This window comes from Lineus longissimus, chromosome 6, assembly GCF_910592395.1.
Source record: "Lineus longissimus chromosome 6, tnLinLong1.2, whole genome shotgun sequence".
NCBI classification, from domain to species: domain Eukaryota; kingdom Metazoa; phylum Nemertea; class Pilidiophora; order Heteronemertea; family Lineidae; genus Lineus; species Lineus longissimus.
In genome coordinates this window covers 19310585-19338535 of record NC_088313.1, presented here as the reverse complement: position 1 = coordinate 19338535, position 27951 = coordinate 19310585, and the positions used below count along the sequence as shown (strand labels likewise).

The 27951-nt window shown below is 40.4% G+C and overlaps 4 protein-coding genes across 15 annotated transcripts; 2 read left to right on the top strand and 2 right to left on the bottom strand.

Annotated features, from left to right (window-relative positions):
- The first annotated feature begins 37 nt into the window (after nucleotides 1-37).
- On the top strand, nucleotides 38-8025 carry LOC135489846 (sperm flagellar protein 1-like). Of its 10 annotated transcripts, none has more exons than XM_064775418.1 (8): nucleotides 38-289; nucleotides 1637-1748; nucleotides 2446-2687; nucleotides 2927-2999; nucleotides 3833-3871; nucleotides 4398-4481; nucleotides 6594-6648; nucleotides 6812-8025. In XM_064775418.1, exons 1-8 carry the CDS (start codon nucleotides 184-186, stop codon nucleotides 6974-6976), a joined length of 876 nt encoding a protein of 291 aa, XP_064631488.1. In that variant the 5' UTR covers nucleotides 38-183; the 3' UTR covers nucleotides 6977-8025. The 10 variants fall into 10 exon arrangements, with proteins under 10 accessions (XP_064631488.1, XP_064631485.1, XP_064631486.1 ...); XM_064775415.1 differs by having other exon boundaries at nucleotides 6540-6648; XM_064775416.1 differs by lacking the exon at nucleotides 1637-1748 and adding an exon at nucleotides 836-947 and having other exon boundaries at nucleotides 6540-6648.
- A 1007-nt stretch (nucleotides 8026-9032) lies between these two features.
- LOC135489841 (3'-5' exoribonuclease 1-like) lies at nucleotides 9033-11593 on the bottom strand. Its single transcript, XM_064775409.1, has 6 exons — nucleotides 11573-11593; nucleotides 11183-11269; nucleotides 10867-11027; nucleotides 10375-10594; nucleotides 10071-10264; nucleotides 9033-9722 (listed from the first exon to the last, which is right to left on the bottom strand). The coding sequence occupies exons 2-6, from the start codon at nucleotides 11255-11257 to the stop codon at nucleotides 9218-9220; spliced, it is 1155 nt and encodes a 384-aa protein (XP_064631479.1). The 5' UTR covers nucleotides 11258-11269; nucleotides 11573-11593; the 3' UTR covers nucleotides 9033-9217.
- Nucleotides 11594-11803: 210 nt separating this feature from the next.
- Nucleotides 11804-14998, top strand: LOC135489844 (uncharacterized). Of its 2 annotated transcripts, none has more exons than XM_064775412.1 (5): nucleotides 11804-11892; nucleotides 12361-12667; nucleotides 13022-13148; nucleotides 13353-13504; nucleotides 13923-14998. In XM_064775412.1, exons 1-5 carry the CDS (start codon nucleotides 11828-11830, stop codon nucleotides 14280-14282), a joined length of 1011 nt encoding a protein of 336 aa, XP_064631482.1. In that variant the 5' UTR covers nucleotides 11804-11827; the 3' UTR covers nucleotides 14283-14998. The 2 variants fall into 2 exon arrangements, 1 of the variants encoding a protein (XP_064631482.1); XR_010447244.1 differs by lacking the exon at nucleotides 11804-11892 and adding an exon at nucleotides 12095-12194.
- A 999-nt stretch (nucleotides 14999-15997) lies between these two features.
- LOC135489828 (piwi-like protein 1) lies at nucleotides 15998-26990 on the bottom strand. 2 transcript variants are annotated; one of them, XM_064775387.1, is made up of 18 exons: nucleotides 26890-26990; nucleotides 24765-25011; nucleotides 24296-24557; nucleotides 23737-23954; nucleotides 23346-23470; nucleotides 22785-22865; nucleotides 22420-22608; nucleotides 22166-22274; nucleotides 21676-21917; nucleotides 21164-21281; nucleotides 20719-20906; nucleotides 20224-20375; nucleotides 19919-20043; nucleotides 19598-19766; nucleotides 19155-19320; nucleotides 18692-18817; nucleotides 18425-18578; nucleotides 15998-18220 (listed from the first exon to the last, which is right to left on the bottom strand). In XM_064775387.1, the coding sequence occupies exons 2-18, from the start codon at nucleotides 25002-25004 to the stop codon at nucleotides 18104-18106; spliced, it is 2781 nt and encodes a 926-aa protein (XP_064631457.1). In that variant the 5' UTR covers nucleotides 25005-25011; nucleotides 26890-26990; the 3' UTR covers nucleotides 15998-18103. The 2 variants fall into 2 exon arrangements, with proteins under 2 accessions (XP_064631457.1, XP_064631456.1); XM_064775386.1 differs by lacking the exon at nucleotides 26890-26990 and adding an exon at nucleotides 25178-25323.
- Nucleotides 26991-27951: the final 961 nt, after the last annotated feature.

Here is a 27951-nt window from a genome sequence, read left to right as displayed (position 1 = left end):
GACGACGCTTGGAAATTGCTGCCGCAGTGCATGGTGGGATAGGTGTACATTGACGACCAAAATACTGTCCCAAAATAGCACCGAAATAAGCCAATAAAAGCTAACTTATTGTCATTTATATTCGCTCATCGTTTACATACTTTTGTCAAGGTGGCGGGTGTCGAAGTTGTTGGCCATTTAGGGATGGAGGCGGTGGATGATGAAGTCCTTGAGGACCTGTACACTTGGGTTGATGAAATTCCCCTGTCCAGGCCAAAAAGGAACATCACCAGAGATTTCTCTGATGGGGGTAAGATCACCGTTTTACATTCTTAATTGTAATCACGTTACTGTCCTGAGATGGAGCTCATGATGCTCGTATGTCGTGCATAACAGCATAGGCATGGTAGGCCAAGCAGAACCCTACTTACTATAGCCCTGCCCTTATGCCCAATATCGGGTCACATTTGAGAAAATATGTCATATGATGACATCTATTCTGCATGTATGTTTTTGAAATCATTATCATAACTTTTGTCATGGACATCTTGAAATAGAACCAGCTAGAATTAACAAGAGAGATGATATGTGATATGCCTTCTAAGTTCTATTCTGCATCGATGATTTTAGTGTTAACTAGCCTAGTATATGGCCTTTAATGGGCCGCTTTAAGTTTAAAGTAAATATCAAAACTAGGGTAAAGTATTCGTTGGCATGTGCTTTATAGATGAATCAACAAAAAAAAGCGAAGAGCAGAAAAGAAAAGAATAGAAATATTCTATGATGCTTTCACATTGTTTATCTGACTCAATACTTGTATCTACCATTTCAAACTCACTGGAGTCTCCTTCTTTAGTTCTTGTCGCAGAAACAATGAAACACTTCTTCCCCAAACTGGTTGAACTTCATAATTACCCAGCTGCTAATTCCACGGAAGCAAAAGTCACTAATTGGAAATTGTTAAACAGGTAACATAGCCTTGATAATAGTTGAGATTTATAGCGCATGGTTTTATGTTTTAATTTGTTGTGTTCACTTTTCAGGCTGCTGTTCAAATGTTGCATTACTCACTGACCTTGAATACCCACCACCAACTTCTAATTCATTTACAGATGTTAGAAATTGCTGTAAAACACACTTTTTAAACAAGAACAATGCTTCATGTATGAATTTCAGTGTCTATATATGACAGAATTGAGTAACATCTGAGGATTATTGCCACCTCGTCTTCTGAATGAAAATGCAAGTTGGTGCTGGATATATGACACATGTTGACTGCTTCAGCACAAGCTCTTTGTAGCTGAGTATGGTTGGTTTGATGTTTTCATTTCTGAATTTGCATTCATTTGGTTCATTTCCACACAATAACAAATAGCATTGGGATTGCTAAGCCCCCTTTGAGGGCATCAGCCACCAGGAACTTTCCTCCACAATCTTCTTCGATCCCTGGCTGGCGCTCCTTTCCAGCATTGGGACAGGAATTGGTAAAATAGGGAACCTTTTTGGGGGAGGATTTTCAGTATCTTTTTTACCTTTTGGGATTTCAAACCAACTAAAGCTCTGAACTCTTGCCTGCAGCAGTTTGCGTGTTCAGTGTAGAAATGTATAGAAATCGTTCGATGTCCTCTTATGCTCTTCCATTGCCTGTTTTCTGTAGTTATGGCCGCTGAGCTCATCAAGTTTTACTTCCCAAAACTTGTGGAAGTGCATAACTATACTCCCGCCAATGCGACTAAACAAAAAGAGGAAAACTGGTATTTGTTGAACAGGTAATTGATGAAATTCTGTCCAATGTGTCTTTCTGTGACCTCATGTCTCTATTAGTGCTTGTCCTGCATCCTGTTCTGACAAATATGAGTCTTATTGTCTTCATCAATCATAATAGCTAATCTATACTACCACTGAGGAACAAAACTTTTATGTTTGTCTGTTTCAAGTTCAATTCACCTTCTTTGCCTCTTCTAGTTTATTCACCAACTAATCTTGTAGCCGTGTGTATTAATAACTGACTTTGGGGTTCTCACGTTCAATTATCAATAGAAAAAGTCGGCTCCTCGTGTGGGAAAATCTTTTGGAAGCTCAGACTTTAAGTCTTTGCATGTCAAACTGCTCATTGCATGCACAGTCAATGATATCATGATGAACGTGGGTAAACCTAAGGCCAGGCTTATTCAAATGTATTGTTCACAGCAATTAGAAATTCTCTTCATCTTTCCTAGTGTGTACATAATTTATGGATATTTTTGTGAATAAGATGTCACTGGGCCAAATCATTCATTGGCCTGACAAGTCCTTGAAAAAGTATAAGATTTGTAGTCTCATAGTAAACGGCTTTTGACCAGAACAGCTTCCAACTCTGGAAATTGAAACAGCTAGGGAAGTAATTTTCGAGATAAGCGGGCGTAAAAATAGTTAATGATGCATCCTGCATTTCATCAATCATTCAATCTTCTGGTTCTGTTTCAGAAAAGTATTAAAGAAGTTAAATATGGAACTCTCAGAGGATGTGATACGAAGCATTGCCACAAATAAGCCCTCCACAGTTGAACGTGTCTTACTCATTATGCGATCAAAGATTGACAAGATTCTCCTGTCCGAGCGGAATCGGCAGGTCGGCAAAGGGCAATACAGCGACCGACCAGAGGCGGACCAGGGACGAGAGATGGATGGGTATTTGCATCAACATCATCAGTCACAGCATGACCAAGGTAGAAAGAGCATGCAAGATGACCTTTAGCACCCTGCAAACAAGTGATCTGAATTGGTTGTGGTTTTCAAGTACCCTACCCAAGGACTGTGTCAATGATGTGCTGTTGTGTCCATTCATCAAAATCTCTCTTTTTAACACCAGCAGCACCACTTACAAAGTTAGTTTTGCTTTGTTCTCAAAAGCATGGGTCAACGTCATGAAGCAGCTAGATTTTAATTTCTCTACATGTGTTTGCAGGATCAGTATCAGGCCAACACGCTAGAGTCAGTCCAAATACCAAGATGCCACAGCCGGGAGCTCGAGGACTTGGGTAAGAAAGATAGCATTCTCTTATTTCATCTATGTGTACTGTTACGTCTGTTTTCAATCCTTGTGGAAAAAACTTCATTCAAGTTAATTCTGTAATGAAATAACTTCTTTCCCTTCTCATGGAATACCTACCCTTTTCAATTCATTAGGGGACTTGCCACTTCCTTTCAAGGCTCAAGGCTGAGAACAGGATATCCATGCATCTCCACTGTCCTTTTGTGAGGAAGTAGACAGCATGGCACTTCACCACTGTCTCGACTGATAAGTTGTTGTTATCGGGATTCAGTAAATGAGAAAAGAGTTTCCAGATTTGAGTTGAATACAACATGTTTTTGTAGTCCGAGTACATGGAGTACAAGCGTTTCTGCTGGTCCCAGCAGGGAGACCTCTGGCAAGGAAGTCTCTGCCCCAGTCCAGCCCGCAGACAGCGGCAATTTCCCCGCGCAAAAGAGTCTAGATAACTTGAGGTCAGTTAAAATTAGCTGTGGTGTTTCAGTCAGTGTTCAGAAATTTAATAGAAATGAAATTTCATGAAAATTGAGGATGAAGAACCCAAGAAGAGGGCTTTGTTTAAACAACCTGACTGGAGCAATGGCTTAATTTGAAATTTGACTCTGTTCCTCGTTACTTTCGAGTTTTGTTTTATTTCTATCCAGTTGCTGTGTTAATCTTGACTTGATTTCAGATTTAGTCTGTATAGTTCAAATAGATTTTTGCTGTGGACAAAATCGGCAGACAAAATTTGTCCTTTATAGTGATCAGATCATTCTCTACTAACCCAAACCAAGGACTCTTGTAGTTACGCTGTAGGCAAATTGTTTAATTTGGTTTCAGTCAGCCAGAATATTATCAATATCGCGATGAGCCAAATGTGTGAGTTTAGGCAGCTTATCTTATTCTATCTCATAGGTGTAGCCAGGATTTGGAGAGAGGAGGTCCTTTTTCAATGTCAAACCCTTTTCCTCCTCTGGCTGCTCCTATGATGTATGATTTCTAAAACTTGTGCTGAAACAGGATGATTTTTGAAGACATTAACTGGTAGTGTGAATGGAATAGAAGAAGACTGCAATGGCAGGAAGAATGGAGTACTTCAGGGGCGGGTCAATAGTTGAATAAAATCATTTTCCCAAAACAATGTGAATGCATTACCCTGCTCTAGGAGCAATGGCCTTTCGATCAACTCGGATCTGACTTAGATAGTCAGTGACTATTCTCCACACATCCCAAGGAGAGTTCATTCAACTTCATGTTTACGCCTGAAGTAGACTCTTGCCACTTGTATCTTAGAATTCTTTCTGTCTAGTGAGAGTTTAGTCTATTCATTAGCAATCAAGAGCAGTTATCTTTTAGAGTTAGATCTGGGCCTGATCCTAATTTGATATCCTTTTCCCTTTCCCAGGATCGGATCAAGCCACAGTCAACCTCATAAGTTTATTGCTGGTCCAAGTAAAATGTCGCATCCACATCATCATGTAACTCCGAGGTAACATTAGTGTACATGATAAATATCTAAGTACTTTTGTACATAATGGTGTTGCATTTGGTCTTTCGCTTTTAGGATGATTTAAGAAATTAACAATGCACTGGCAGGTCTCGGTAAAATCAAGACTAGGAGGATGGCACTCTGAAGGGAGAGAATTTGAACTCCTGACCCAACAGTCTCAGCTTCGGTACAGAGATCCAACAGTGCCGTGTTAAATTCAGTTCTATCACAATAATGTGACTAGAAGCCTGCTTATTGTTTGTCCAGTTAGTACAGAGTTGCCTAGCATTCAGTCGAAGTGAAATTTGTAATGTTCCTGTCTTCAGAAGTCATCATTTTTCAGCGACGTTCATAACATTGAATTTTAATCCACTCTTATGCCGACATCTAGATGTGCTTTCTATGTTCCTTGCTTTCCGTTGTGACTGGCAAATATAACTATGATATGAGGTCTTCAAAATATTTTTACAGAAAACAGTCCCTAATTTGTGTGAAGTGGACACTTTTGATCAGTTGTTGTTGAAGCCTGAGAGAGTAATCCCTTGTTACCAAGGGGTCTCAAATAAACACAACACAGGCCGTGTCACTTAGGAATGAGTGATGGTTGTAGGCAGTACCTTAGTGGTGGTGTGTGGGGGGGGACACTATCTAGTGGCATCTGGTATAGAGAAACTTTCAAATATTTTTAAGCATTGAAATGACAGTTTGAGATGGGAGATTGTCGTGAACTATCATCTTCATGAGAGTGCTCTTGGAATAATTGGTACTAAAATAATAACGTTTTTTTCATGACAATTCTCACCACCCACTGAGGGGCCTTGGTCTAAAGGCCAAAACACAAAATTTTTAAGGTAGGAGTCACAATGTGCCCCTTATACAATAGCGTACAATCCTTTATTAAGACATGCACACTGAAAACAGGAATAATCATAATCAGGCTTGATACTGGAATTCCACTGTATTAACTTAGATTTCTATTCACTTCACCTCAGTATATCAATGTTAGATGCCAACCAGTTCAACCCAGTTTACTTTGACTTAGCCAAATAACAATAATAACATTGTTACAACAGTTATTTTCTTAGCCAAGTACTGGGATATAACCTTGTAAATAGTACTACTGTTAACTGTATTGAGTTGATTTGTGTAGGGCCTATGCCTGATCCAAATGCCATTGCGCAATAAGTCCTACCGGTTTACCCCTTGTCACCAAGACTGAGTTGATTTACGAGCCAAGTGGCAGCCATCTTGTAAACAATTGAAATTCATAGGGACCGACAGATTTTTCAATGCCGTACGGGAAGGGGCCTTTATCGCCCCGCAGGGCAGATGACATGACTATCTTAACTAATAGGACTTTAGAAACCGAAGCTAAAAATGAGGCAAGGGAGTTTCGGATACGAAAAAGGGAAGATTTTGCATTTCAGAGATTTCTCACTGACTATATGGGGTAAGTCATTGCATGATGTTGCTATTGGCTCATGAGGGAGCAGTAAGGCCAATGAAATTGATTGCATGATTCTCCCCAGCCAAAATTTATTAAATTTCCTCATAAATTCTGTATCATCCTGCTTATTCTGTATTTGTAGTGCTTTTGTTTCTTGTTTGTCGCTGACTTGATTATGTAACAATGTAATGAATAACAGTTATCTGCCAGTAAAGGGGACATGCATTAAAATCCATTTCGATTCTCAATTAGTAGCGAGTTTATTAATTTGAGAGAAGAACAGTCATTGGAAATAAAATTTTCACTTTTAATTTCATCTAAATGATTACATTTTGTGTCAAACACTATTCTTGACAGAACAAGGTTAGTTATTGTGCTTGTCTGTGATCATATGTCCTTGCAGACTAAATAAATAATGTTAATCATCATCATAAATTGTAGACAGTAACTGCACATCAGGGTTAGCACTGTCACTGTCACTTTGTGGGTAGTAACTGAAGAGACTGGACAATTTCTGGCTACGCGAGTTGCCATCCAACTCTTCACAAGTCAGTTGTGTCCATGGCTGCTTTCCCATTGAGGTCTCACCATGTCGCTTTCATTCGTTTCAGAGCAAACATTACAAAGGCCCAGGCTACGTCATACACATCTGATTTCGTCCCTAGGTTGATATTTGAGGAGAAGTCACAGGAATGTCTCGCCAAAGAAGAAACAATTAGTGTAAGTTTATGGCTTCCCTTTTATATAGATTGACTTTGATTCAAACTTAGATTTAAAATGAAGGTTGGACCCCGTTTGCTTCATGACTGATGTAATCTTGATAAATTATGCATTTCCTAAAACATCTCAATCAATCTTATATGATTAAGATCTCATATTTTAGATTCTACAAGCCAAGATCCGCCGGTTAGAACATCTCCTTCATCTCAAAGACATCAGGATAGACGATTTGACGTGCCGACTCGAACAGCTCCGGCCGACAAATCAACATCTAGGAAGTCCTACAGCAGTGCGGAAAAAGGCGTCAAATTACGGAGGAAATAACTGAAATTGTCGAGTCAGCTTAGTTTTATGGACTGAAAGAAGAAAGGTTATCTGTATGTGGGGGAGGGGTGTCAAAGTCACGGGGCGTCAACGTGGTGATTATCTTGTCTTCTATTGTTTGGGTACAATTAGCGTAGACAATTGTCTGTTACATTGCCTGTATGGAAACAGTTGACTGGACGGCACTCTCTGAAGACATTGCATGTTGATTGTGGCATATAACGGAGTCCGGTGGTTCGGATTTCATGTTGATATATTAGTCAGAGGACAAGGTCAGAGGATAGCTATTGAAGTATCTTTATATGCAAATTGGGCTCATTTGCCTCAAGCGTTTGTCACAAAATGAGTTGGCTCCAGGTGTGATTTTCTTCCGGGGTTTAACTTTTCCGTCCAACTTGAACTCTATATTTTACTGCTGGTGAATGATATTTTTGTTTTATCATTAAATTATCATTTTTATTCCATCCATTCTGCTAGCTCGGCATCTGAAAATGTCTAATGTGTCCATCCACGTATAATACGTCCGATGCCAGACCAAGTTCTACACGTATTTCACTGCAATGTATCTACATGTATAACATATATTTATTGTCTTTTGGCCAATAATCTGAAGCATTCCATCAAAAATACGTAGGCTCGCCTCACTTACTTTTGATTCCAGTCAATTCAAATTTAGTCAAATCAAAATATTGCATTCTTTTTTTCGGATGTAGAATATCTTAGAGAAAAATGTAGATTTAGCAGCCACTGTGAAGGCAATTAAAACTGAATGTCTTCTGCCATCATTTTGGCTACATTTTGTGAGTGTTCTTCTATTGTCTTATCACCTGAGTGTGCACATCACTGTGTAAATAAATATACATGCACTTCTTTCACATGTGGCAGCCGTGAATTTTGGGAGGGGGTATGACTAGGGAGTCTGGCACCTCTTGAAAATACTCTGAAACAAATGTATATAGGCCTATACAACCTTTATTTTATTTCCAGCCATCACTTTCAAATACATCGTATTTTCATTATCATTGTATATGTAAAACTAAAAGGAGAAATAAACATGCTAAATAAGTTTTATCTAAATCGAGCTTCTGGTCAGTTTCTTTTTGGATCATGAGGAGGGAATCGGCGGAGTAATGGTAGGGTGCAATCCCATCTCGCAAGGTCCATTCCATCGTCAAGATTCTCTAACACATATTACAGTCATTTTCTGTTTGTGCTCTTGCTTCACCAAGCACAGGTTTGTTGGAGACGGGGGAATGTTCCCCCTGCTACACAAGCCACTAGTCGTGAAAGTCTTGGGACTATAGCAATGGTTGGAAAAGTACTCTACTGTACTTTGTACTCTTGCTACTCCACCATGCCAGCCACAAGTTGTGAAAGACTGGGGACTTCCTCGGCCACAACTTGTGAAAGACAGGTGGCTATACCTCCAGCTTCACCCAGCTGCTGGTTGCGAAATTCAAAGGACTATTCCTCCTGCTCCACCCAGCTGCAAAGTGCAAGTTGTCCATATAAAGACAGAACTATACCTCCTGCTCCACCAGTCGCATGTTGCGAGAGATCAGGGAGACAAGGGGCCGTGTTCCTGCCACTCCGGCAAAGGTTGTCAAAGACAAGGGGCAGGACATGTCCTGTTGCACCACCATACGTTGGTCTCCACTATGAAGCAATTGCTTCTTGAAATTGGGGAGTAACTAATCCTCAATGAACAGCTACACCACTCTTCACCAGAGCAGCCAATCCATCCCACAAAAGACTGAACGACAAGTCCGTAATCCAACCAGACTTTGTTCCTCTGTTCGAGGCTACTCCCTTGCAGTTTGTGAAGTGTTTGATTCAAAATCACTTCCATCCAAGTGCACAGAGCTGCTGCACATCATCAGTGAGCAGGATGTCTCAAGCAACAGGCCCGTGAAAAAGCTCTATTGATCTTAAGTGGATGACAAGTAGCTCTCATCTGTCAAATCGACGCCAATTTTAGTGGTATCTGGTTCTGCACATAAGCACATGACTCTAATGTACTCTTTGGTATACAGGAGATAAGAGGATGACAACAACAGATATGTTCAAACGCATAATATTTTATTCTCCTGATTGATAGTGTTTAATACAAAATACTAATTTTTTTCAGCACTACATTAGTTGCATTTCATTCAAGGACTAAATGTTCCCATACAACACTACAGACTCATGATACTGACCAAGGTGAAACGGAAACAAAATAGAAATCTTTGAAAGGATAGTGAAATCAAGTTTCTTGGATTTTCAAGTAGTACAACAAATCGTTCACATCACCTTCCGTGTTCTTAATAATATCATTATAATGTCCGACAGGACTGTTCCTGTCGCTGATTGCCCGACGTTCAAATTCCGTTGCTGCCAACTTGTCAGCTTGCTCATCACTGTCGATGTCAGAGTCATCATCCCTTGCGATTGGGACGACATCCAAAAGTACCTTTTGACTTGCACATAACTTGTGAGCATGCAGTTTCTCATTGACTCTGAGGTCACATCCATCCTCGAGCATTCGGAGCACCACTCTGGCGATGTTTTTCGTATCGTCAATGCCACTGTGTTGGTGCCCTTCAAAGGTCATGCCAAGGTTCTCCAGCATAGATTTCAGAGTTGCTTTGCGGAAACTGTAGTAGTTACGATAGGCTTTGCGTATGTTGACCCATTTCATTCCCCAGCGAGGAAACGGAATCTTGTTGTGCAAGCACTGGGCGTGTAAGAACCGGCCCATGTCCCACGGTCTGGAAATAGAAATTAGAACAATGCTGAGGCTTCTGTCAGATCTTGAATCAAACCTTATCAAAGCCTCTTCTGAGTGATCAAGCAGATCAAATACACAGATCAAATACCTGTCAGACCTGAACTGTGACAAGGGGAGCTACAAACTCCATATGGGACTCCATACTGACAGCAGAACAACTTATAATCACAGTCATTTGGGGAAGGTTTAATACTGATGGAGCCAGAGATGTCAGGTTACAATTAAAAGCCAAAATATACAATTCAAAAACCTTAGCCCCATGTCTCATTCATTGCAGTAGGCTCGCCAGTCAATGATACAGGCCTTCAATGAAACTAAGGTGACATACCCGTCAGTTACAACAGCAAAAGAACTCTTCTTGGTAAGTCCATGTTCTTCCATCCAGGCCTCAACTCGCTTCAAGACGTCTGGGAACGTATCTGCCTTGTCCACTGTGCTCTGAGTGATCCCAGTCAGCTGTGTGCAGAATGGAGTCAAACGACGGTTGATGGTTGGTCTGCAGTATTCCTGTCTATCCGCAATCTGAAATTAGAAAGTATATGATACAGAACTATTTCATAAAATCTTTTGGTTATATGAGGCAATTGCAATCACAGGACACAAATCTCTTTTAGACATTCGGTCATACCTACCATTTTTATATTTTTTGTTTCGATGATGGCAATAGGGAACTCGATGATCTCATGGTTATAGTGTGCGTTGTTCTCATCACATGTCGCCTCGAAGTCAATGACGGCCAAATAGTCATAACAGGCATCGCTGTCACGGTTCGCTGATCGGAGACGAGCTTTCACAAGGTTGACTCGTTTGTAGTGGTTCTTCAGCCTCTTTTTTAACACCTCTTTGACACCCCTGAGAAAGATGAATATTGTTGACATTGTAACATATGATATTTATTTGAGAGAAACAAAGAATTTCTAAAACCAGAAACTCAAAAACTATGTAGCTTGACCGAAGTGGGACAAAAATCATTTACAGCAAGACATAGGCTGGCCCCTTAAAAAACGGTTACGGGTCACTACACTTTGAATATGTTGAGACTTAGATGACATAACTATTCGACAGTTTTGAATGAGTTCAGAATTTACAAAACATGAGTTGTATTGGTTTGGCTAGTGAATTACCTCGTATCAAGCTTGAGGCTGGCTAACTTTTCCTTGATTTCTTGTCTGGTCATCTTGTTAACTTGTCCGTTACTCAGGGAGATCTGTTTGTACACAGGGTCGCTGTAAGGACCTGCGTATCCACTGCCGTCGTCGCGACGCACCGCCGGTTTGGAAGGATTCTGAAAGAAAAGATCAACAACCCTTTGAGATCATGCGACTGAGAACTCATGCACCAGCACTAAACTACACTACCACTCAGCCTTCCTAATCAATCAAACAATTTCTTATGATGATTACAAATACAAGTTCAAAATTTTTATTAGTAAAAACTTACCTCGTGGTGCAGCTCTCTGGCCTCCCCATTCTGCAGCTGATCTAAGCCATCCCCTGCACAACTTGCAGTAGCCATAGCTTCAAAATACTGAAGAAAAACGCGAAAGATCACTAAAAGGGAAATGACAATGTATGTAAAAATTGCACTGCCCTTGGCCTTGTCAAGAAAACTCGGATAAATAAACTACATGTACAAAGAAGACTGCAGTAGTGAAGTCGAAAAAGAAGAAGAAATAAAGGCAGCTGTGAAGAAATATTACAGTATATTCTTGGCTTTCTCGATGGTACGGAATCAAATACAGCTTCCTTTATCACAAGAAACTAGTATATCTTGACAATTTCCTGAATAAATTGCTGATAAAGCGACTCTAAAATGTCAGAAAACGCTAACATTTCGCAGGCATGGCTTCTTGCAAAAGACGCGTAAGCCAATGACAATACGATTGCGATTCGCGCCATAAAATTATCAAATTGAACTATAGGCTTCCAAACGTGAGATTAATCATAATCCATAAAACAAAGGAAAATATAACTTTAGCTGATTTATTGGCTAAGTTTATCGCAAACATGAAATTTCTCGAACCCGGAAGTAAATTTGTTAGTGTTGTATGTGTTCCGCGCATTTTACCGCATTTTTGCAAGTGCAATGAATTCAGAAGTCTCAGTATTTGTGAATATTTGCCTTATTTTGACATGCTATATCCAAATAAGGTGATTGATCACACCAAGTAGATTTTGAACTTTTTCTGTACAAGTTTATACTCTTCTGGGCCAAATAATGAAAAGAGAAAAGGCTGAAAGTATGCCTATATCATCATGACTGAGATAATGTCCAACGAAGCAAATAATCTGAAGTGAAACTGAAACTGAAACTGAAAATGCCCAAATCTAGGCCTTGGGCCAATTGACACACCAAAATGGTGAAAATGAAAGCTTGCCGAAAGTCCTCAACTTTCTTTGAACTAAGCCCTAGGCCAAGGGCAAGTTACAGTGGATGAGTTCTACAGGCTTTGGTAATGACATAATGTGGTCCTAACACTAACAAACTGAGGTGTTTGCGATGTTGTACTTGTAGCTTCATTAGAAGAAGCACGGTTTGAGTTGGGACCTCAGCACTGTTTGTCTATCTATGTCTAACTCACACCAGCACATGTAAAGAGATATTTGTTCTACTTTCAGCCATATCAGCAATGCTGACAACACTATCCAGTGTTTCAATGGCACCATTACAACTGGGCAGACCGTGGAAGTCAAGAACTGCACTAGGCTGGTGAAGAACCATGTCACTTCCACAAACACATCACAGTCTCAGAATACTTCATCACATTCTTCAATTGAACCTTCAAATATATCTTCAAAACATTGTCTGATATTCAGACATCTATCATCTGGTCTGTCTTTGATCTTCAACCATAAGTCCTATGTCAAGTTTGGCTGTGATTTTGAAAATATTTGTCAAGAAAAAAATACTGGAAAATTTATAAAGGTAAATACATGATATTGGAATTGTGTACAGTGTCATTTATATTCCTGCGATAAACAGCAGTCACAGACAATACGGTCGTATTCTTAGGTATTGATTAGCAGAAAGAAGGTGTGTCAATTATCAACTGGAACACTTCAAGTGAATGATTTGTGGGTGAGCACAGGAAATTTTTGGATGGATATGAGTGAGCACAGGAAATATCGATATTACAATTTTGCCTGGAGCTTCCAAATATGTTGTGGGTAAAAAATGTTCTGCTATGTCAGCAATACAGACATATTTCTTTTTGAATGTTTTGATCAAGTGCCAACACCCCCTTTTTCATTTTCTAATGTTGTATTCATTCCATTCCAGTATACCTATAACAACAATGTGACAGGTGAACTGTTTTGCTGTAATTCTTCTAAATGTAACCTACCACAACTGACACCGCTACCACATCAAGCACTAAAGTGCTATCATGCTAAAGAGAAGGGAGAAGGTATGTATATTGTGGGGTTATTGTAGATTTTTGAAGTGATTACATGTATGACATAAAGTAAAGAATGTAGGCAAATATAGATCAAGTATTCGCTAATCCATTATTTTTTTAACACTGAAACAAAGAAATGATTAGGTTTTGTTGCAGCTTCACACTTTGAAGATAAGTTTAAGTTCAGTCAAATAATCATCCCCTCTATTGAAGGTACAATTGTGGGATGTTCAAGCAAGGGTGGCCACTGTGCATCAACTAGAGAATTCCATGGTGACGTTGTGAGACATCAGTTTTTCTGTGATAATGAGAACATCTGTAATAAGAATGCAAGCATCATAACGGAAGGATGTAAAAATATCTCGGTGAGTATTTCCCGGCCGTAGTTTATACCGTCATCTTTCCTAACAAAGACAACCAGTGAATCACTGCATGTCTAAGTGGATGTCCCATATCTTGTCAACATGGTGTAGGGAGATTGTGCATGAAGAGACAATGGAGGTCCAAATCGACCTTATACCAATTTATCCATCTGGGTGAAGTGATGCAAGTTTGACAAAAAGGCCTGCCTAGAGTCTAACGCTTACAGTGAGGTTCAAAGCAGGGACCTCCTGACCATTGATGAAGAGTACAAGCCTCTAGACCACAGCGGCTTTGAACTAGGGCCTGTCACAGACAGCCACAAAAATCCACACTACTTTTCTTGATTACGCTTCTGCTTGCTCCTCACATGAATGCTTTGATGAATTCTGAAACTCCCACAAACCCGTTTCTTTGTTTCAGTTGGACAACAACACCAAATATCAAGTTGAAATCTGCTGCTGTACGCAAGATTTATGTAATAAACCACAATGGAGGATTGTGACGACGTCAACAGCGCCGCCAGTTACAACGAACACAACAGCGCCTCTCATGCAGTCAAGAAATCAAAAGGTGGACTGGACCTTCATTGGGGGGTTGTTAGGGCTGTTGGCACTCATGGGAGGACTTATCATCGCTGCTGTGATCTTTGTGAGGAAGAGTAAGAAGAAAGAGAATGATCGCAATCTGCGGTTTAGCTATCGAAGGATCCCAGCTGATCAGCTGGAGATGGACGAAGATGATACAGCAATTGGTGACAATGTTCAACTTGTGTTGACGTGAGACATGAAAGATGATCTGAATATTCATTAAAAGTTGAGTGGACTTGGCTGTGCTTTGAAAACTCCGGTGATTGAGCTTTTGGGTAATAAGGCTTACTCATTTGTGATTTTGGCTGAAACTTATTGTGTGACCATGCTTTGAAATCCCAGTCACCCCAGTAGATGAGTTTATGTAGAATCATGCTTTACTACTTAAAGTAGTTGAATTTGCATATGTACTAAGACATGTACAGTACACGTATATAACCTTCAAGACTACATAGTTTATGATCCTTTTACAGATTAAATTATTCCATTGTTAAATATTCCCGGCCTTCATATACATGTACCATGTAAAATGTTGTATTTGATTGATTTCTCATGTTTCTGAATGTTGAACTCATTGATCAGCATTCCAAATTGTGTCCGTGTCAGAGAGCTTTTTACTGCAGGCCTACAGTACCAGTATCTCTAACGAGTGTGTTATATATGTAATTGCATCATTTGCAAGTCACTTTGTAAATCGTACTGTCTGTGATCGCAGATTACAAGAATATCAGACAAGCCATTCATGAGAGGACGGGGCCATTTACATGTAGTTAACTGGTGTTATCCAAGTCCAATAATCCATTACTGTTCTCGGATCAGTAGCTTTTAGGATGTTAAATGCAATGTTTGTTGTCATCTATTGGCAGTATCCGCTGTCACTTGCTGGAAAATAAATATTTTTCTTTGAAAGTATGTGTTGGATCAAAGACTCTTTTGACCTGGAATTACATGTACGTGTATACGGAAGGGTGCTACACCCTATTGTGCATGAGAGCATATGAATTGTTACCAACCACAGAAGCAAGCTTATGCGGCTCCTCAAAGCATGAACTGAATGATGCATTTACACATGCCCTTCATGGGAGTTCAGGTTGAGCCAATGCAACAACTGAATTGTATGGGGAATGGATTTCCGGTAACAACAGACAAGCTCGATCTTTTGTGCCTGGTGAAGTTCCGGGGTGTAAAGAGTGCATTTCACCTCTCTAAGGCGGCATATCTTCACATTGTACATGTAGACTTTCCCATCTGGACCAGTGGACTTCTGCCTGGGAAAAGAATGAGCATGTTCATTCCCTATATTCCCAGTCAAAAGGCCACAAGAGGAAATATTCACACAGTGCAGCCTATCGGAACTTCCATTAAGCAATACGTGTAAGTGCATTGTCTGTGTAAAGTCACAAGATCATCAGCAAACGCATACATGTACATGTACTGAACTAAGAGCAGTATGACCTCCGTATCCTCTGCCCATACGCACATTGTCTGGAAACTGAGCAATGCCAATACATTGAGGGTCAAGATGAAGCAAACACAGAACAGGAAAGAACTCCACTAGGGAACAGTCGATGAATACAAACGAGCAAGTCTATTGCAGCCTGCAACAGGTATACTGATACATGTATGATTGGGTACTGTCATTATTAGTTGGCAGTGAAGCAGGCACACCAAAACAGGAAGAACTCTGGTCTTCGGTGAGACTGGTAGGTAAGAGGATGGGACTTATGGTTCTGGTCGAGCCTTGAGGGAAAGAGGCCTGGATAGGACACTGCCCGTTCAGACAAAAGAGGGAGTATCATCGGGGGACAACCGAGCCAGTACCACTGTCCTCTCTGGTTTGCTCAAGTGTTCCTGTATTCCTCTACAAAACATCTTCCATGAGGTTAAACAGATAACATAACAAATAAATTCTAAAACTTTTTCCCATTTAATCTACATGTATATATGATAATTTTTTATATATGAGAATTTTCCAATCTCCACAAGAAAAACCTGGTGATATCTATTAGACACCTTGTCGATAAAATTCTACACTTATATTTTTGATTTTTTTGTTTTTTTGTAATAAAATGAACAATATATGAATACATTTACATTACAACACAGACAATGTGCTAAGCTAAGCATGGATATCTGCCATTACACAAGAACAAGAAGACTTTCTCTGAAGTGCTAAATCCAGGTGGGACACCAGCTGGGTAAACACTTTAACCGTATCAAACTCCGCTACCCGACAATATCATTACACTTTCCTAACTTAGCATACAATCATACATCCCAAAAACTTTAATCCGCAAAACTTTTGCAGGTGTGTATTTTTCACAGTTTACATGTATATGTGACCCATTACACAAAAATGGGTAGCATTTAGTCACATTAGGGCATAATTTTTCCCATTGACCATTAAGACACTCCTCCTGGCATCTATTGAGTTCTCTGTATAAGACACTCCTCCTGGCATCTATTGAGTTCTCTGTACCAACTTTAAGTACAGTTAAAATGGGGGTTGAATTCTGGATGACCAGAAGGTAATAACCAAAAGACTCCAAAGCAAAACAAATATGGTGAAGAGGTAGTAAAAAAATGAAACAGATAAATTCTCAACCATCTGGGCTTAGTAGCTCAATCGTTTATAGCTGTAACATTGGTGTCAAGTCTATAGTTGTAAATGAAATTCACCGTAGGAGATAACGCTTACTTAAACTAATGCTGGCTTTGGTCTCTTAACATCGATTGAGCAACTGGGCCTTGAAACATAACTGCCCCACAACATACTGTGAACCCATCATATCAAGTTGCAAGAGAATAATACAGAGGGCAAAATGGATTTATGGAAAAGAGCAGAAAATTTGCTGTTAACATGTCTGCCGTAGCAAAACCCTCAAAAGTGTCAATAATCCTTTTTTTGTTTTCCTTGGGAGTCATTAAGTTATTGTTACCATTGTTATTATTATCATCATCATCAACTTCACCGCCATAAATATCACTGTACCTGGCTCAACATTTTATAAGCATTGAAAGGGGGTCTACCAGCCAAAATGGCCAAATCATTCTTGCACCCATCTTCTTCGCGAGGCGTCTGGTTTTAATCTCCAGAAAAATTCTCCAAGTTTTTACATGAAAAGTAGTGAAATTTCATGTAAAGCGTTCAATGTTTGATTTCTGAATACACCAACTGCAGTGATATTTACTTGGTATACACTTAATACAGAGTGCACAGACATCCACAACAAAACACATCCTCGTACAGCTACATACATGTAATAACACATTCACAGCAACAAGCTATTACACGTTGCTATATACATGTAACATAAACCAGCACCAAATTGAGCCTCTCATGCAAGGACTTGAATATGATCCCGTCATTTTTAAGTGCTCCCCACTTATCAATGTTCCATCTGCTTTTCTTACGTCAAAAACATGAGAAAAGATTAGAGTTACAACACAGTATAAGTTCAAACCTACACGTACATGTTTCTGTGTACAGCAATTAAACTTAGCAACCATTCTCTAACATCTTTAAACTTCATCAACAGGAATTGCACAAGTGATAAACAAAATACACTCATCATAAAAACAACAGTAAAATCCTATAATCGTTTATATATATTATACTATTCATATAACCAACACTCATCCTGATGCCAAAAGTCACAGAGACGAACAACATATCTAACATTTCCGTTCTTGTACCACCAGTAACCAAGTCAGTGCTACATGTACATGTAAAATCCAGTCAAGTTTTATGCCGCAGTTCTGATGCTCTCTCCAACACGATAAAATAGCTTGCGAGCATACCCCCAGAACAAGAACATCATTATAAGTTCTCTCTCGTAAAACACATGCATTATGAACACAAAAACAGGGTGAATAAGATCTAATATTAGTTGAAACTATTTCGCACAGATGTGACAAAAACTATCTGCTGAAATCTCTCGACACTTCCATACTCCAAAAGCAAATTGTCCGTTAGAATCTTCTCATATAGTGTGACCGTCGCCCCATCTTTGTTTACAAGTAAAACAAGAAGTCTTGGAGGTTAGGTGATGGCGTGTCCTTGAGGTTGTCTCCAACCAGATATGCCAGCTTGTGAGCGTACATGCATGGAGCAGGAACACGAATAGTCCCCTGGAACAAAATAAATGACATCGTTAGTTCCAGTTAGAAGTTACAGCAAAATATTCATGAGAAAATAAAATCTCACAATTTTAACCCTTTAGAGATTTGTGGCCTCTGTCAAAAGTCAAAGTCACTTTGCTACACTGCCCAGACCAGACTAGATAATCCCCGCCCCACTTTATAAATATTTTGAAACTGATTCGCTACACTTACCGGCCAATTGACATACAAGTGGCAGAGTTTGTATGTGAGTTGCTGCATCCTATCTGGGGACATTGTCGGTGGCATCGTGTTGAAGATGACGTTATAGTGCGTAGGTGAGACAGATCCCTGGCGTACGGACTGTGAGATGATGAAGAAGTCATACCTGAAACGGGAGGAAATAAGACAATTCGTGGAGAAATCCTGAATAATGAAAATAACATCTCACTTGTTACATATCAATGTGGTGGATGTAAATGCTCATGTGAGTATACTTACCAATTTGCATTGGTGACCACATCATCTACCACGGTGCCTGGTGGAGGATTCAAACATTGATTCCCGGCTTGTTTGAAGAATCTTGTGGCGATTCTTTTCTTCACTACAATCACAGCCAGCGATGGTCTGCAATATCAGAAAAAAATTTACCTCTGTTGAAAGTAAATGATGATGTTGGTTACAGTTATGGCAACAATAGGTGAACAGTAAAATCATGGGTGCTATAACAGGGCGCTAACTGCCTCTCGGGAGTTGCATTGTACTGAAAGAAGCATCAATTTAGTTTTTGAGTTTTGACATCATTTAGACGCATACTCCAGTGAAAAAAATCATCACCACCTGTTGGTACATGCCAATACCCTATCAGGCCTCTGACCAGGTGACTCCCTCTTCAACCAGACAAAATTGGCAGATTTTGTACAATCTTTCCTTTCTTTCTTCCCCTAGAAGTTATGAAACTTACAGATATGGTGAACCATCTGGTCGTTCAAATGCCTTGAAAGCATCTTGAATCTGTTTGACTTCATGCTGGAAGACAGCATCGAGCTGTCCATCACCAACACCGTCCCGATACATAAAGATCTTATCTGGTAGGAATCTGTTCTTTTCCAAGAACTTCTTAATGGACGCTACAGAGCAAATACAGAAGATGAACTGATTAAACGATGATTTCAAATTTTTTATTTTGCAGTTTTGCAGTTTTATCCATAACGAATTCTGACTTACAGGCAGCATTTGCAGTTTGGAGAAATTTGATATCTGTTATTTCTGTAGTTCTTGAATATCAAGGGTACCAGTCTACCTTGAGAAAAACCTGTGGAAACCCCGGCTGGAGTCTCATAGGTAAGCTGTACTTCGAATGACTTTGAATGCGATGTACGGACTCTTCAAGACAACAAAACTTACCTGTCATCATAGTCCTCAGGTTATCATGGAGTTCCTGGCTCTCGTTAAAGAAAGCAGATCGACTGTGGTACTTTGTGAAGGTACGATTCACACTGGCTACAAATGCGCCAACAGATCGTGAACCGCGCTTGTGGTAAGTGTCCATACCACAAATCATCGTCCTTGGCAGCTGAAATTTTTAACAAGATAACGTTATCATGCGGACACTGCACCGAGACCCATCACATATTCATCTTGAAGAGGAGCTGGACAGCTCTGAAAGAAGGGACACAGAGAATCAAATAACTTCCTCTAGCACTAGACTTTTATAAGCAGACATACCGGTACTGTGAGGGTCCATCCGATACCTCCGATCTTGCAGTTCATTTGAAGTGCAATCTTTGTGCAGACGGACATCAACTGTTGAGGCTTGCTGAGTGTTCTGCTGACAATGACTTGCGAATTCACTGAAGAAGGAAGAAGAATTAAAGTACTCAAAGGATGAGAATACAGACTACATGTACGCGCCCATAATGCTCAACACGTGACACTTATATTTTAGAATGTACCAACATTTCACTTATGCTGAAGTGTAGTCCAATCCAGCATTGGGCATTTTTTACATGTATGCCCAACAAGACACTTACCTGGGTGGTGGATGCAGCAGATCTTTTTGATTGCGTCGTAACGATCTGTCTGGTTTGAAGGGACGATGCAGACAATTATGACCAGCCGTGGATGAATCGTTGCTTTGAGAGCGCGGACATAGGTGTCATTTCTAGGATCAGCCAACCGTACCCTAAAAAAGATAGACCCAAAATTCACACTGGTATAAATCTGTTGGAGGAAAGACAACAAAATAAGATTATCAGAATCCCCTGCTTCCTTTATGTTAATTTTAAGTTTCAAGTTCATTACAGAAAACGGTACAAGCCCCAACGTGGTTGTAGCTTCTGTTTTAAAACAATCTTAGCTTGAACACTAGAACACCACCACAGGAAAGAAATGTGATGTCTCTTCACAGATTTTAAATTCAAATTTCTACTGTTTTAACTAGACTGAAAGGCTGCTCGACTACTTTCTGCCAATCCAACTTAATTTATTACCCTGTGGAGTTTAAAAACAACAAAAAGGGTACTTACTCCTCAGGTACACCAAGCTGGATGCCCATGGGTTCAGCAACTCTCTGTAATGTGGAGACAAAGTCCCGTGCTTGATTGCCGCAGTTTGGAGGATAGAGAAGGGCCCAGTGGGTCATTGGTGGAGTAAAGGTCAGAGGTCGACCTCGCATGTTTCTGTCCCAGTCAGCTTCAGCGGGTTTATAGGAGAACTGTATTGAAAAAATTATTTCATTACATGCACTTTGAGAAAGTATAAAGTCAATGAGGCAAGCTCACCTTCGACATGAACATCATTATAATGCAAAAAAGATCCATAACAGACCTATGTTTGGCCCGAAAGTGATAATATCAGCAGAAAATAAGTCCAAAAGCATTTTGGATGTATTCCAAATGAGGCCTGCAACATTCTATGTCATCCTTCCTGGGAAAATCTAAGCAGGAGCAATACAAGTTAAATTTAACTTACTCTGTTCTCCCCCCATTGAGAGATCTGTTCTGGTGGGAGAACTCGCGCCTGAACAGTTGCCAACTGATGGTCAATGCCAAAGCCCCAATTAGCCAACTCCTGTTTAGCATTGTCATGGCTGTGAAAACAAATGAAATTCAAAAGATTACTGACATATTACTCTTCATAATCTGCAGTAATGATGATCGATGTTCATTTAAGTTTTTGTCCCAATGTCACTAAACCTTGACTGGAAAACGACGCCATTTCTGCCTGGCATGGACCTGTCTAATGGGGGCTACTGTAGAATAAAATAAGAGAGTCCTCACTTTAAAAGTCTATGGTTATCAACGAAGTGTTATTGGTCCAAGTGACAGAAGGAGAATAACGTACAAGTTACACTTAAAACCCTGTTTGGATTGTGATCAGACTTTCATTTGGTGTTTTACACACAATCAAAAGGTCACCTTCAGAACAACATCCACCACAAAACACTGCAGTCAACAGCTAAGCGTTAAAAAACAATTGCGTACCTCCGTAGTTCCCGGCTGAATCCTTCCAGCCTTTTTCTGCGACTTGTTGGGTCGACTCTTGTGTGTTGTGCAATGTCCTTCATGACGCGGAAGTCCCTCACCATTTGGTCGGAGAGTCCGGTCATATAGCACAATTCAGGAACCAACAGGATGTCATCAGTTTGCCCCGCTCGCCTGTCCTTTGCTTTGAGCTTAGACACGAGCAGTGGCTGTCCCAGTTCTTTAATATCAGCATTGTGGGCCTGAGGAGATGACGTCAAAAAAGGGTTAATGTGATACCTACTGTAAACAACCAGACTTTTGCGGGCATTTTATGTTCATGGATTTTGCTGAATAAGTGTGAACTGCAAAAGGATACCTTCAAAAATACAGACAGAAACTATATGATCGGCCAAAAATTAGTCTTGAATATGGGCTATTGGTCACACAACTATTGCAAACTGGTCCGCTGCATTGCTATTACTGAGTGTAACCTGTTAACTCAACCTACCTTGGCATAGTAATCCACGAAGGACACTGGCCCGTTGCGCGTCTCGAAAGTTGATTTTGGAGTCTGGCCCCATTGGATGTCATCCACTCTATACGTGCGATTGTTGTACCTAGACAAAATATCAATCAATAATGATGTTAATGTTTCCAAATTACAAAATTAAATTACACCAAATTCTTGTGGTTTATGGTTTTTTTATCACGAGACCTTCCATTGGTGTCTGATGTTGTGAGAAGTGAGAAAACTATACACACCTTGTCAAGACAATCTGACCGACTATTTCCTTGACACACTTGTCCTGGAATCTGTTGTCCTGTTTGATATCGTACATAACATCCAGAACTGTCAACTTGCGTAAGACACGATGATTCAAATCAATACTCAGCATAGTGTTATGCTCGAACACACGGATTTTAGCATCGTAGCCTGGCCAGATCTCCACACTGAAGTAAGATAAAGAGAGTAATGTTAAACATGTTTACTTCGTTTTATTTGGGCCAGCACTGTCATAAAAAGGACCCAACACAAAAAGTCTATCAAATGCCATATACCTGCCAAAAAAACTGGCGTAAAATGGCGTCAGATTTTCCCTTTCGACGATTCCAACCACTTGACTTACCCATGCTGTGGAACAGCAATGCTTAAATTTGGACAGAAATAATCTCGGCCAATACGCTCCATCCCCATCATCTTCAATACTCTGTAAAAAATAGTGAGAAAAAGAAAAACATTTACTGTCTGTCGTGTGTTGTAATGACAAAATGCTATTCTACTCTCTTCATTTCCAGATGTCCCTCATCATCACGTTTTATCTCGTTTTCTGTCAGACGCAAATTTAGTTTTTTGATCCATTTTAAGTTTACAGTTTTATAGACTTTAAATGCAATTCATAGGGTTTTGGTGTCATCAAGGTTAATCATTCACACACCCACAATTTGAAATTTTCAAATTTGAAACCATCAGGGAAGACACTGGTGTCATACGTGTATGCCAAGTATGAGGTGGTACGAGAAAGGAATTTGGTATGACCCTATCATGTGATAATAAACCAGTCCACTAAGATAAGCTAAAACTCCTTTATTCTTGTAGGCAAGCAATTGTTTCAAAGAACAGGAGTTACATGTGGCAGTGCAATGGTTTTTGTCATTCACCACAAGAGTTCACAATTCACAAATCATACCTGTTGAATATGACATTCATCATCTGAACACAAACTGGGTCTGTTGCGGGAAGCTCCCTTCGAAGCCTTATGGTGACCTCAACCGGCTCGTTATCAAACCTTTTGATAACAGTAAACACAGTTGGCTGAAAAAAAGTTTCGAAGATTAATATGGGTCTGGCCATAAAATGTGACAAAGGTTGGGTTATCGTATTACCTGAATGACTTGATCAGACCACCGTGACAATTACAAGGTTCCAAGAAAAGATCACTATTATTGTCTGCTCCAAACATGGATGTATGTCAGAATTTGAGGTCAATTTTTATGTGGTTCAGAAATGCAAGGTCATTACTTTAAAGGGATCTAGGGACTTGGATGCTCCAATGATTATTTTATAAATACTTCACTTACATCATTGGGCAGAACTGCTGGCAGAAACAGCATCCAACCGTCAAATGCACTGATGTTGCCAATTATATCACTACGAGATTTCACAATCCCAATTTTCTGCTCCTTGTTGGCAACCGGAGGTTTGAACTCCACATCGTATTGATAGATGACGCTACTACCATGTGATTGATCGAGGTGGAAGCAGTTGACAAGAAGCTGCGTTACTTGACCAGTAGAACCTGAAAAGAGATATCATAAGACTCTTTAAATACACACCGCAGCTTTCACCCAGCAGTGGACTCTCAATTTAAGCCGATTGGTATGAAGATCGAGCTTCGCCTACGTCCCGAGTGCTGCACAAGAAACAGACCATACATGAAGATATTAAGAAACAGCAAGTAGGTCAGGGAGATTGAGTGTTTGAGGACTCATTGGTCTCACTTTTCATGCCATTGTCTCTCCCCACAGCTGTGCCATCTCTCCTGATAGTCCTGATCTGTCACAATAGAAGAACATAGTAAAAGTTGTATTTTGACAAAAGCGACATTAAAATTGACAGTTGAAAGACACTGATTCTTACCTCTTTTGCCATTACAATTATCAGGCTTAGTGATGATCCTATCATCATCATGGCTAAGCCTTGGTTTTGTGCGTTCTGGAGCATTGTGTCCTTGCCCACGCGCTGCTCCTTCTCCAAGAACCGGGTCTCTCCGTGCCACCCCGATGTCCATTCTTCGTATGTCATCTGTCACTTCATCAACCCTGGAGGCTGCCCCACCACTTCCGCCACCTCGATTTCGTGTCCGACTGCTGGCTTCCGATGCTGGTTGACTTTGCCCACGCTAATAAAAAAACATGTTATTTATGAAATATTCTGATAGATCACCAAGTTAAACACAAATATGACTATCATTAATGCCTGAACAAGCAACTTTTAAAAAGGGAGAGCGGAAAGGGGCTGTGATTGTGAAGAGCGGCACAGTTCCCCCCCCCCCCCACCCTTACAAAGTTAAGATAAACACTTCTTGTATTTTATCAACACAACTTACCGGAACCTGCGACTGTAAAGGTTGATCGTCCTTCAGAGGCGGCGGTAACCTCCACTGATTGGCAGCTGGGACTGCAACTGGAACTGGACCTGGAAGAGCAGGAGCAGGGGCCGGGAGTGGCCGAGGCTGCCCGGAATCTGGCCTCCGTACCTGATCCTGCTCTCCCTGCCCCTGGGCCTGGCCTCTTGCCCGTCCTCGACCTCGGCCACGCCCCCTTCCTTTGTTCCCTTTTCCTTCCATTGCGCTCCTGAAAATAAAGAGACAGCGGTCAGTTTTTGGCTGAAATTTATTTTCGAAGGGTGAATGCACACGTAGCGTACGAAAGTAGGGCTACACACAATGACATTGATTGACAATGCAGAATATGAATAAAATCGCTTGGTAGGAATATGGTCCTATTTCACACCCCTTACCTCAGAAAATGTTTTCCAATAGAATCAAGTTGAGGGTTATTTGTGTGATCATTCGGGTTCACAGTAATTGATAAGTAATTAATATCAATAACAGTAAAAAGACGTAAAAATTAAAACATATTGCGAAAGTCGACCTCCCCCAAGATAACGATGGTTCTCTTTATAGGTCTCGTTAGGGAGTTTTTCCCAAATGTACGCGATGATGACGTGCCCCATTAACAGGACGTAACATCTATTTTATAACGCGTTTCCAAAGTGAATGCATGAGGACAACCCATTTGTGTCGTATATCACTGGAAACGCCCTATTCCCCTGATTCTGCAGGAAGTTAAATCGGGCATTTTGTTTCTTTAAATAAATCATAATCGTCACATTTGCTCCTAGCTCTGTTCACCATCCCAAATGGCAATATTGCTAATTGGGCCGGACAATCACGAAAAAACCCAAATATTATACATTTCTTCCTGAATAATTCTTACAGTGGCCATTCTCCCATGAAAGACAGTTGCTTACGCTACACAAAAATTTTTAAAAAATCGAGGGTCAACCATTGAACTTTTGAGATATGTTGAATTTTGCACAAATCAGCGAAAAACGCACCAACTGGCACTGGACGGCATTTCAACACGGGGCCGACGCACATCCCAAGTTCAGTGTACACATACGTCGGCAAAAATAGTAAAATGCGTAGTTTCTTGTTAGCCGCCTATTGAGTAGCGCTTTGGTTTCAGAAACTCAAAAAAAAACATGTCTTTGCCAAAACAACTGCTGAATCAACACTGACATACTGTGAGGACCGAGAAATCAATGATTTTAGCCAATTGAGAGGGAGGAAGCCGTGCATGAATAAAAAAATGCTTGAGGTCAAGATGCTCACACCAACCGCCCGCTGTGAAAGACCGGAGACTTCTCGTTTACCACAGCCAACAAGTTCTGTAAGTCCCCACCAGGGGAATGACACAAGCCGCTAGCGAATTTTTTTCCTAAACCTTTCAGGCAGTACATTGCACATTTGTACAGGGACTTTCAGCCAATCAGATATCGACAAATACATGACGTCAGACGTCTTAGAAACATTGGAGCAGTTGGTGGAGCGCTGGTCAGAAATGGTAGATACGATGTTCGATCCAAAGGTCGCAAGTTCGAAACCGGTTGTGGACAACATTTTTCTTTTTCTTTTTTACTTTATATTTTATTTTTTTTATAATGCGTTTCTTTTCCCTTGTTATTTAGATTTTAGATATTTGAGTTATGCTGCCTGCAACATAGGCCTACCTACAGAAAGGACAATAACAAAAAAATCGCGGGCGGGCGGGCTTGCCAGCGCGAGTCTACACAGTCCGGTACTCTCCGGGCAGTGGACCGGCCTCGTCTTGTCGCCCGATACGAAGGACGTACAGGATGACCCCCCCCCCCTCCGTCTAAATGGAGTCGCCTCCCTGCCTCCCCCCCCCCCCCCCCCCCCCACCACCACCACCACCACCACTCTTTGATCGTGGCGGCCACCAAGCGAAAACATGCATCCTGAGATTCAGGCTTTTTTTACTCCATCGTATTGTAATATCGACAGGCGGGGTATATTGAAAACCACTTGACCTGCATGGAGACTACTACAAAGACGATTACAAGCACCTACCTTATCAACTTTTTACTTTTACTTAATTAATGCCTTCGTAAGTATAAATTCAAAAAGGTGTCGCATCTTTACTTACCGTTGGTTTCGATAATCAGCCGATGGCCTCCTAGGTTGAGAACAACCCGTCTATTAGTATCCATAGATCACAAGGGTCACTATCAACAAACGATCGCAATAATATGACCGAAACCGATTATGAAAGATTCGACGAAACTATAGTACGGACTGTAAATACCCGTCACGCAATACGGGGATTCCCCATTATTTAGTTTCATCGAATCTACTATAACACCTATTTCTATTAAAGTTTCGCCGAAACAGGGATTTTATGTCTCGGGTGCCCTAATGGTGGCTTGGTTTGGGAAATAGGCTCTGTCGTTTTATCATTCAGTGTGGCATTATAGTTCGTTCTTCGCCTGTAATAGCCAGGCTAAGGCGATATGAAATAGAGCGACAATTTTATTTCAAACAAGCTTTAGATCACCAATTCGTTGAGGATTTTTTGTGTGGTTACCACTTTGATGGAGGACCTGCCAACAATAAATTATAGTTCCTTTTAATCAAACGTTGCCTTGTCTGGTTCGCACTCTCTTTTTGTGGGAAAATCCATGTTTACATTAAATTGTGCCAGCTAATATAGGTGAGGAATTTGTAAGCAGTTCTGCCAAGAAAATTTAAGGGAAAATCATGGTGAGCATGGTAAATCTGAGAACTTTTTCGTAAGGGGCTGATTATTAATTGATAGACAGGGATTACCTCATTAATTGCTGAGTCAGCTACACAAAATTGCGAATAATTACACTGAATATTATTATGGTCGTACCCATGCAAGCCCCAAGCTGGATGACTAGATGACAATTAAAGTAGACATTTTGGGCTTGATTTTTAATGATATAAACCAACAGAAGATTTTGAATTATAGGAACGCAATCTTTTTCTAGATATTCTCTCACAGGAGGTAGATATTAACACGGCCACATATTTTGTCAAATTCTGACATGTCTTATGAAAGCGCTAAAACAATTTAGAATCGTTGGAATTTTTTCAAATTCTCTTATGTCATTGACAAGATATAGGGCTACACTTCTGCAAACTTTGGTGAAACTCCTAGCACTAATTTTTTTTAAATCACGAAAAT

Bases quoted from the DNA above. Each gene is read 5' to 3' on its own strand.
- LOC135489846 (XM_064775415.1), top strand. From the start codon at position 184: ATGGAGGCGGTGGATGATGAAGTCCTTGAGGACCTGTACACTTGGGTT. The intron at 290-1,636 runs GTAAGATCACCG...TGTTTTCTGTAG, and splicing joins CAGAGATTTCTCTGATGGGG to TTATGGCCGCTGAGCTCATC. The intron at 4,482-6,539 runs GTAACATTAGTG...CATTCGTTTCAG, and splicing joins CATCATCATGTAACTCCGAG to AGCAAACATTACAAAGGCCC.
- LOC135489841 (XM_064775409.1), bottom strand. From the start codon at position 11,257: ATGGCTACTGCAAGTTGTGCAGGGGATGGCTTAGATCAGCTGCAGAAT. The intron at 11,028-11,182 runs GTAAGTTTTTAC...CTTTTCTTTCAG, and splicing joins CCAGAGAGCTGCACCACGAG to AATCCTTCCAAACCGGCGGT. The intron at 10,265-10,374 runs GTAGGTATGACC...TTCTAATTTCAG, and splicing joins AAACAAAAAATATAAAAATG to ATTGCGGATAGACAGGAATA.
- LOC135489844 (XM_064775412.1), top strand. From the start codon at position 11,828: ATGAATTCAGAAGTCTCAGTATTTGTGAATATTTGCCTTATTTTGACA. The intron at 11,893-12,360 runs GTGATTGATCAC...TTCTACTTTCAG, and splicing joins ACATGCTATATCCAAATAAG to CCATATCAGCAATGCTGACA. The intron at 13,505-13,922 runs GTGAGTATTTCC...TCTTTGTTTCAG, and splicing joins AAGGATGTAAAAATATCTCG to TTGGACAACAACACCAAATA.
- LOC135489828 (XM_064775387.1), bottom strand. From the start codon at position 25,004: ATGGAAGGAAAAGGGAACAAAGGAAGGGGGCGTGGCCGAGGTCGAGGA. The intron at 20,907-21,163 runs GTAAGTTAAATT...TTTTCAATACAG, and splicing joins CTCAATGGGGGGAGAACAGA to TTCTCCTATAAACCCGCTGA. The intron at 19,321-19,597 runs GTAAGTTTTGTT...TTTGCTCTGTAG, and splicing joins CCTGAGGACTATGATGACAG to CGTCCATTAAGAAGTTCTTG.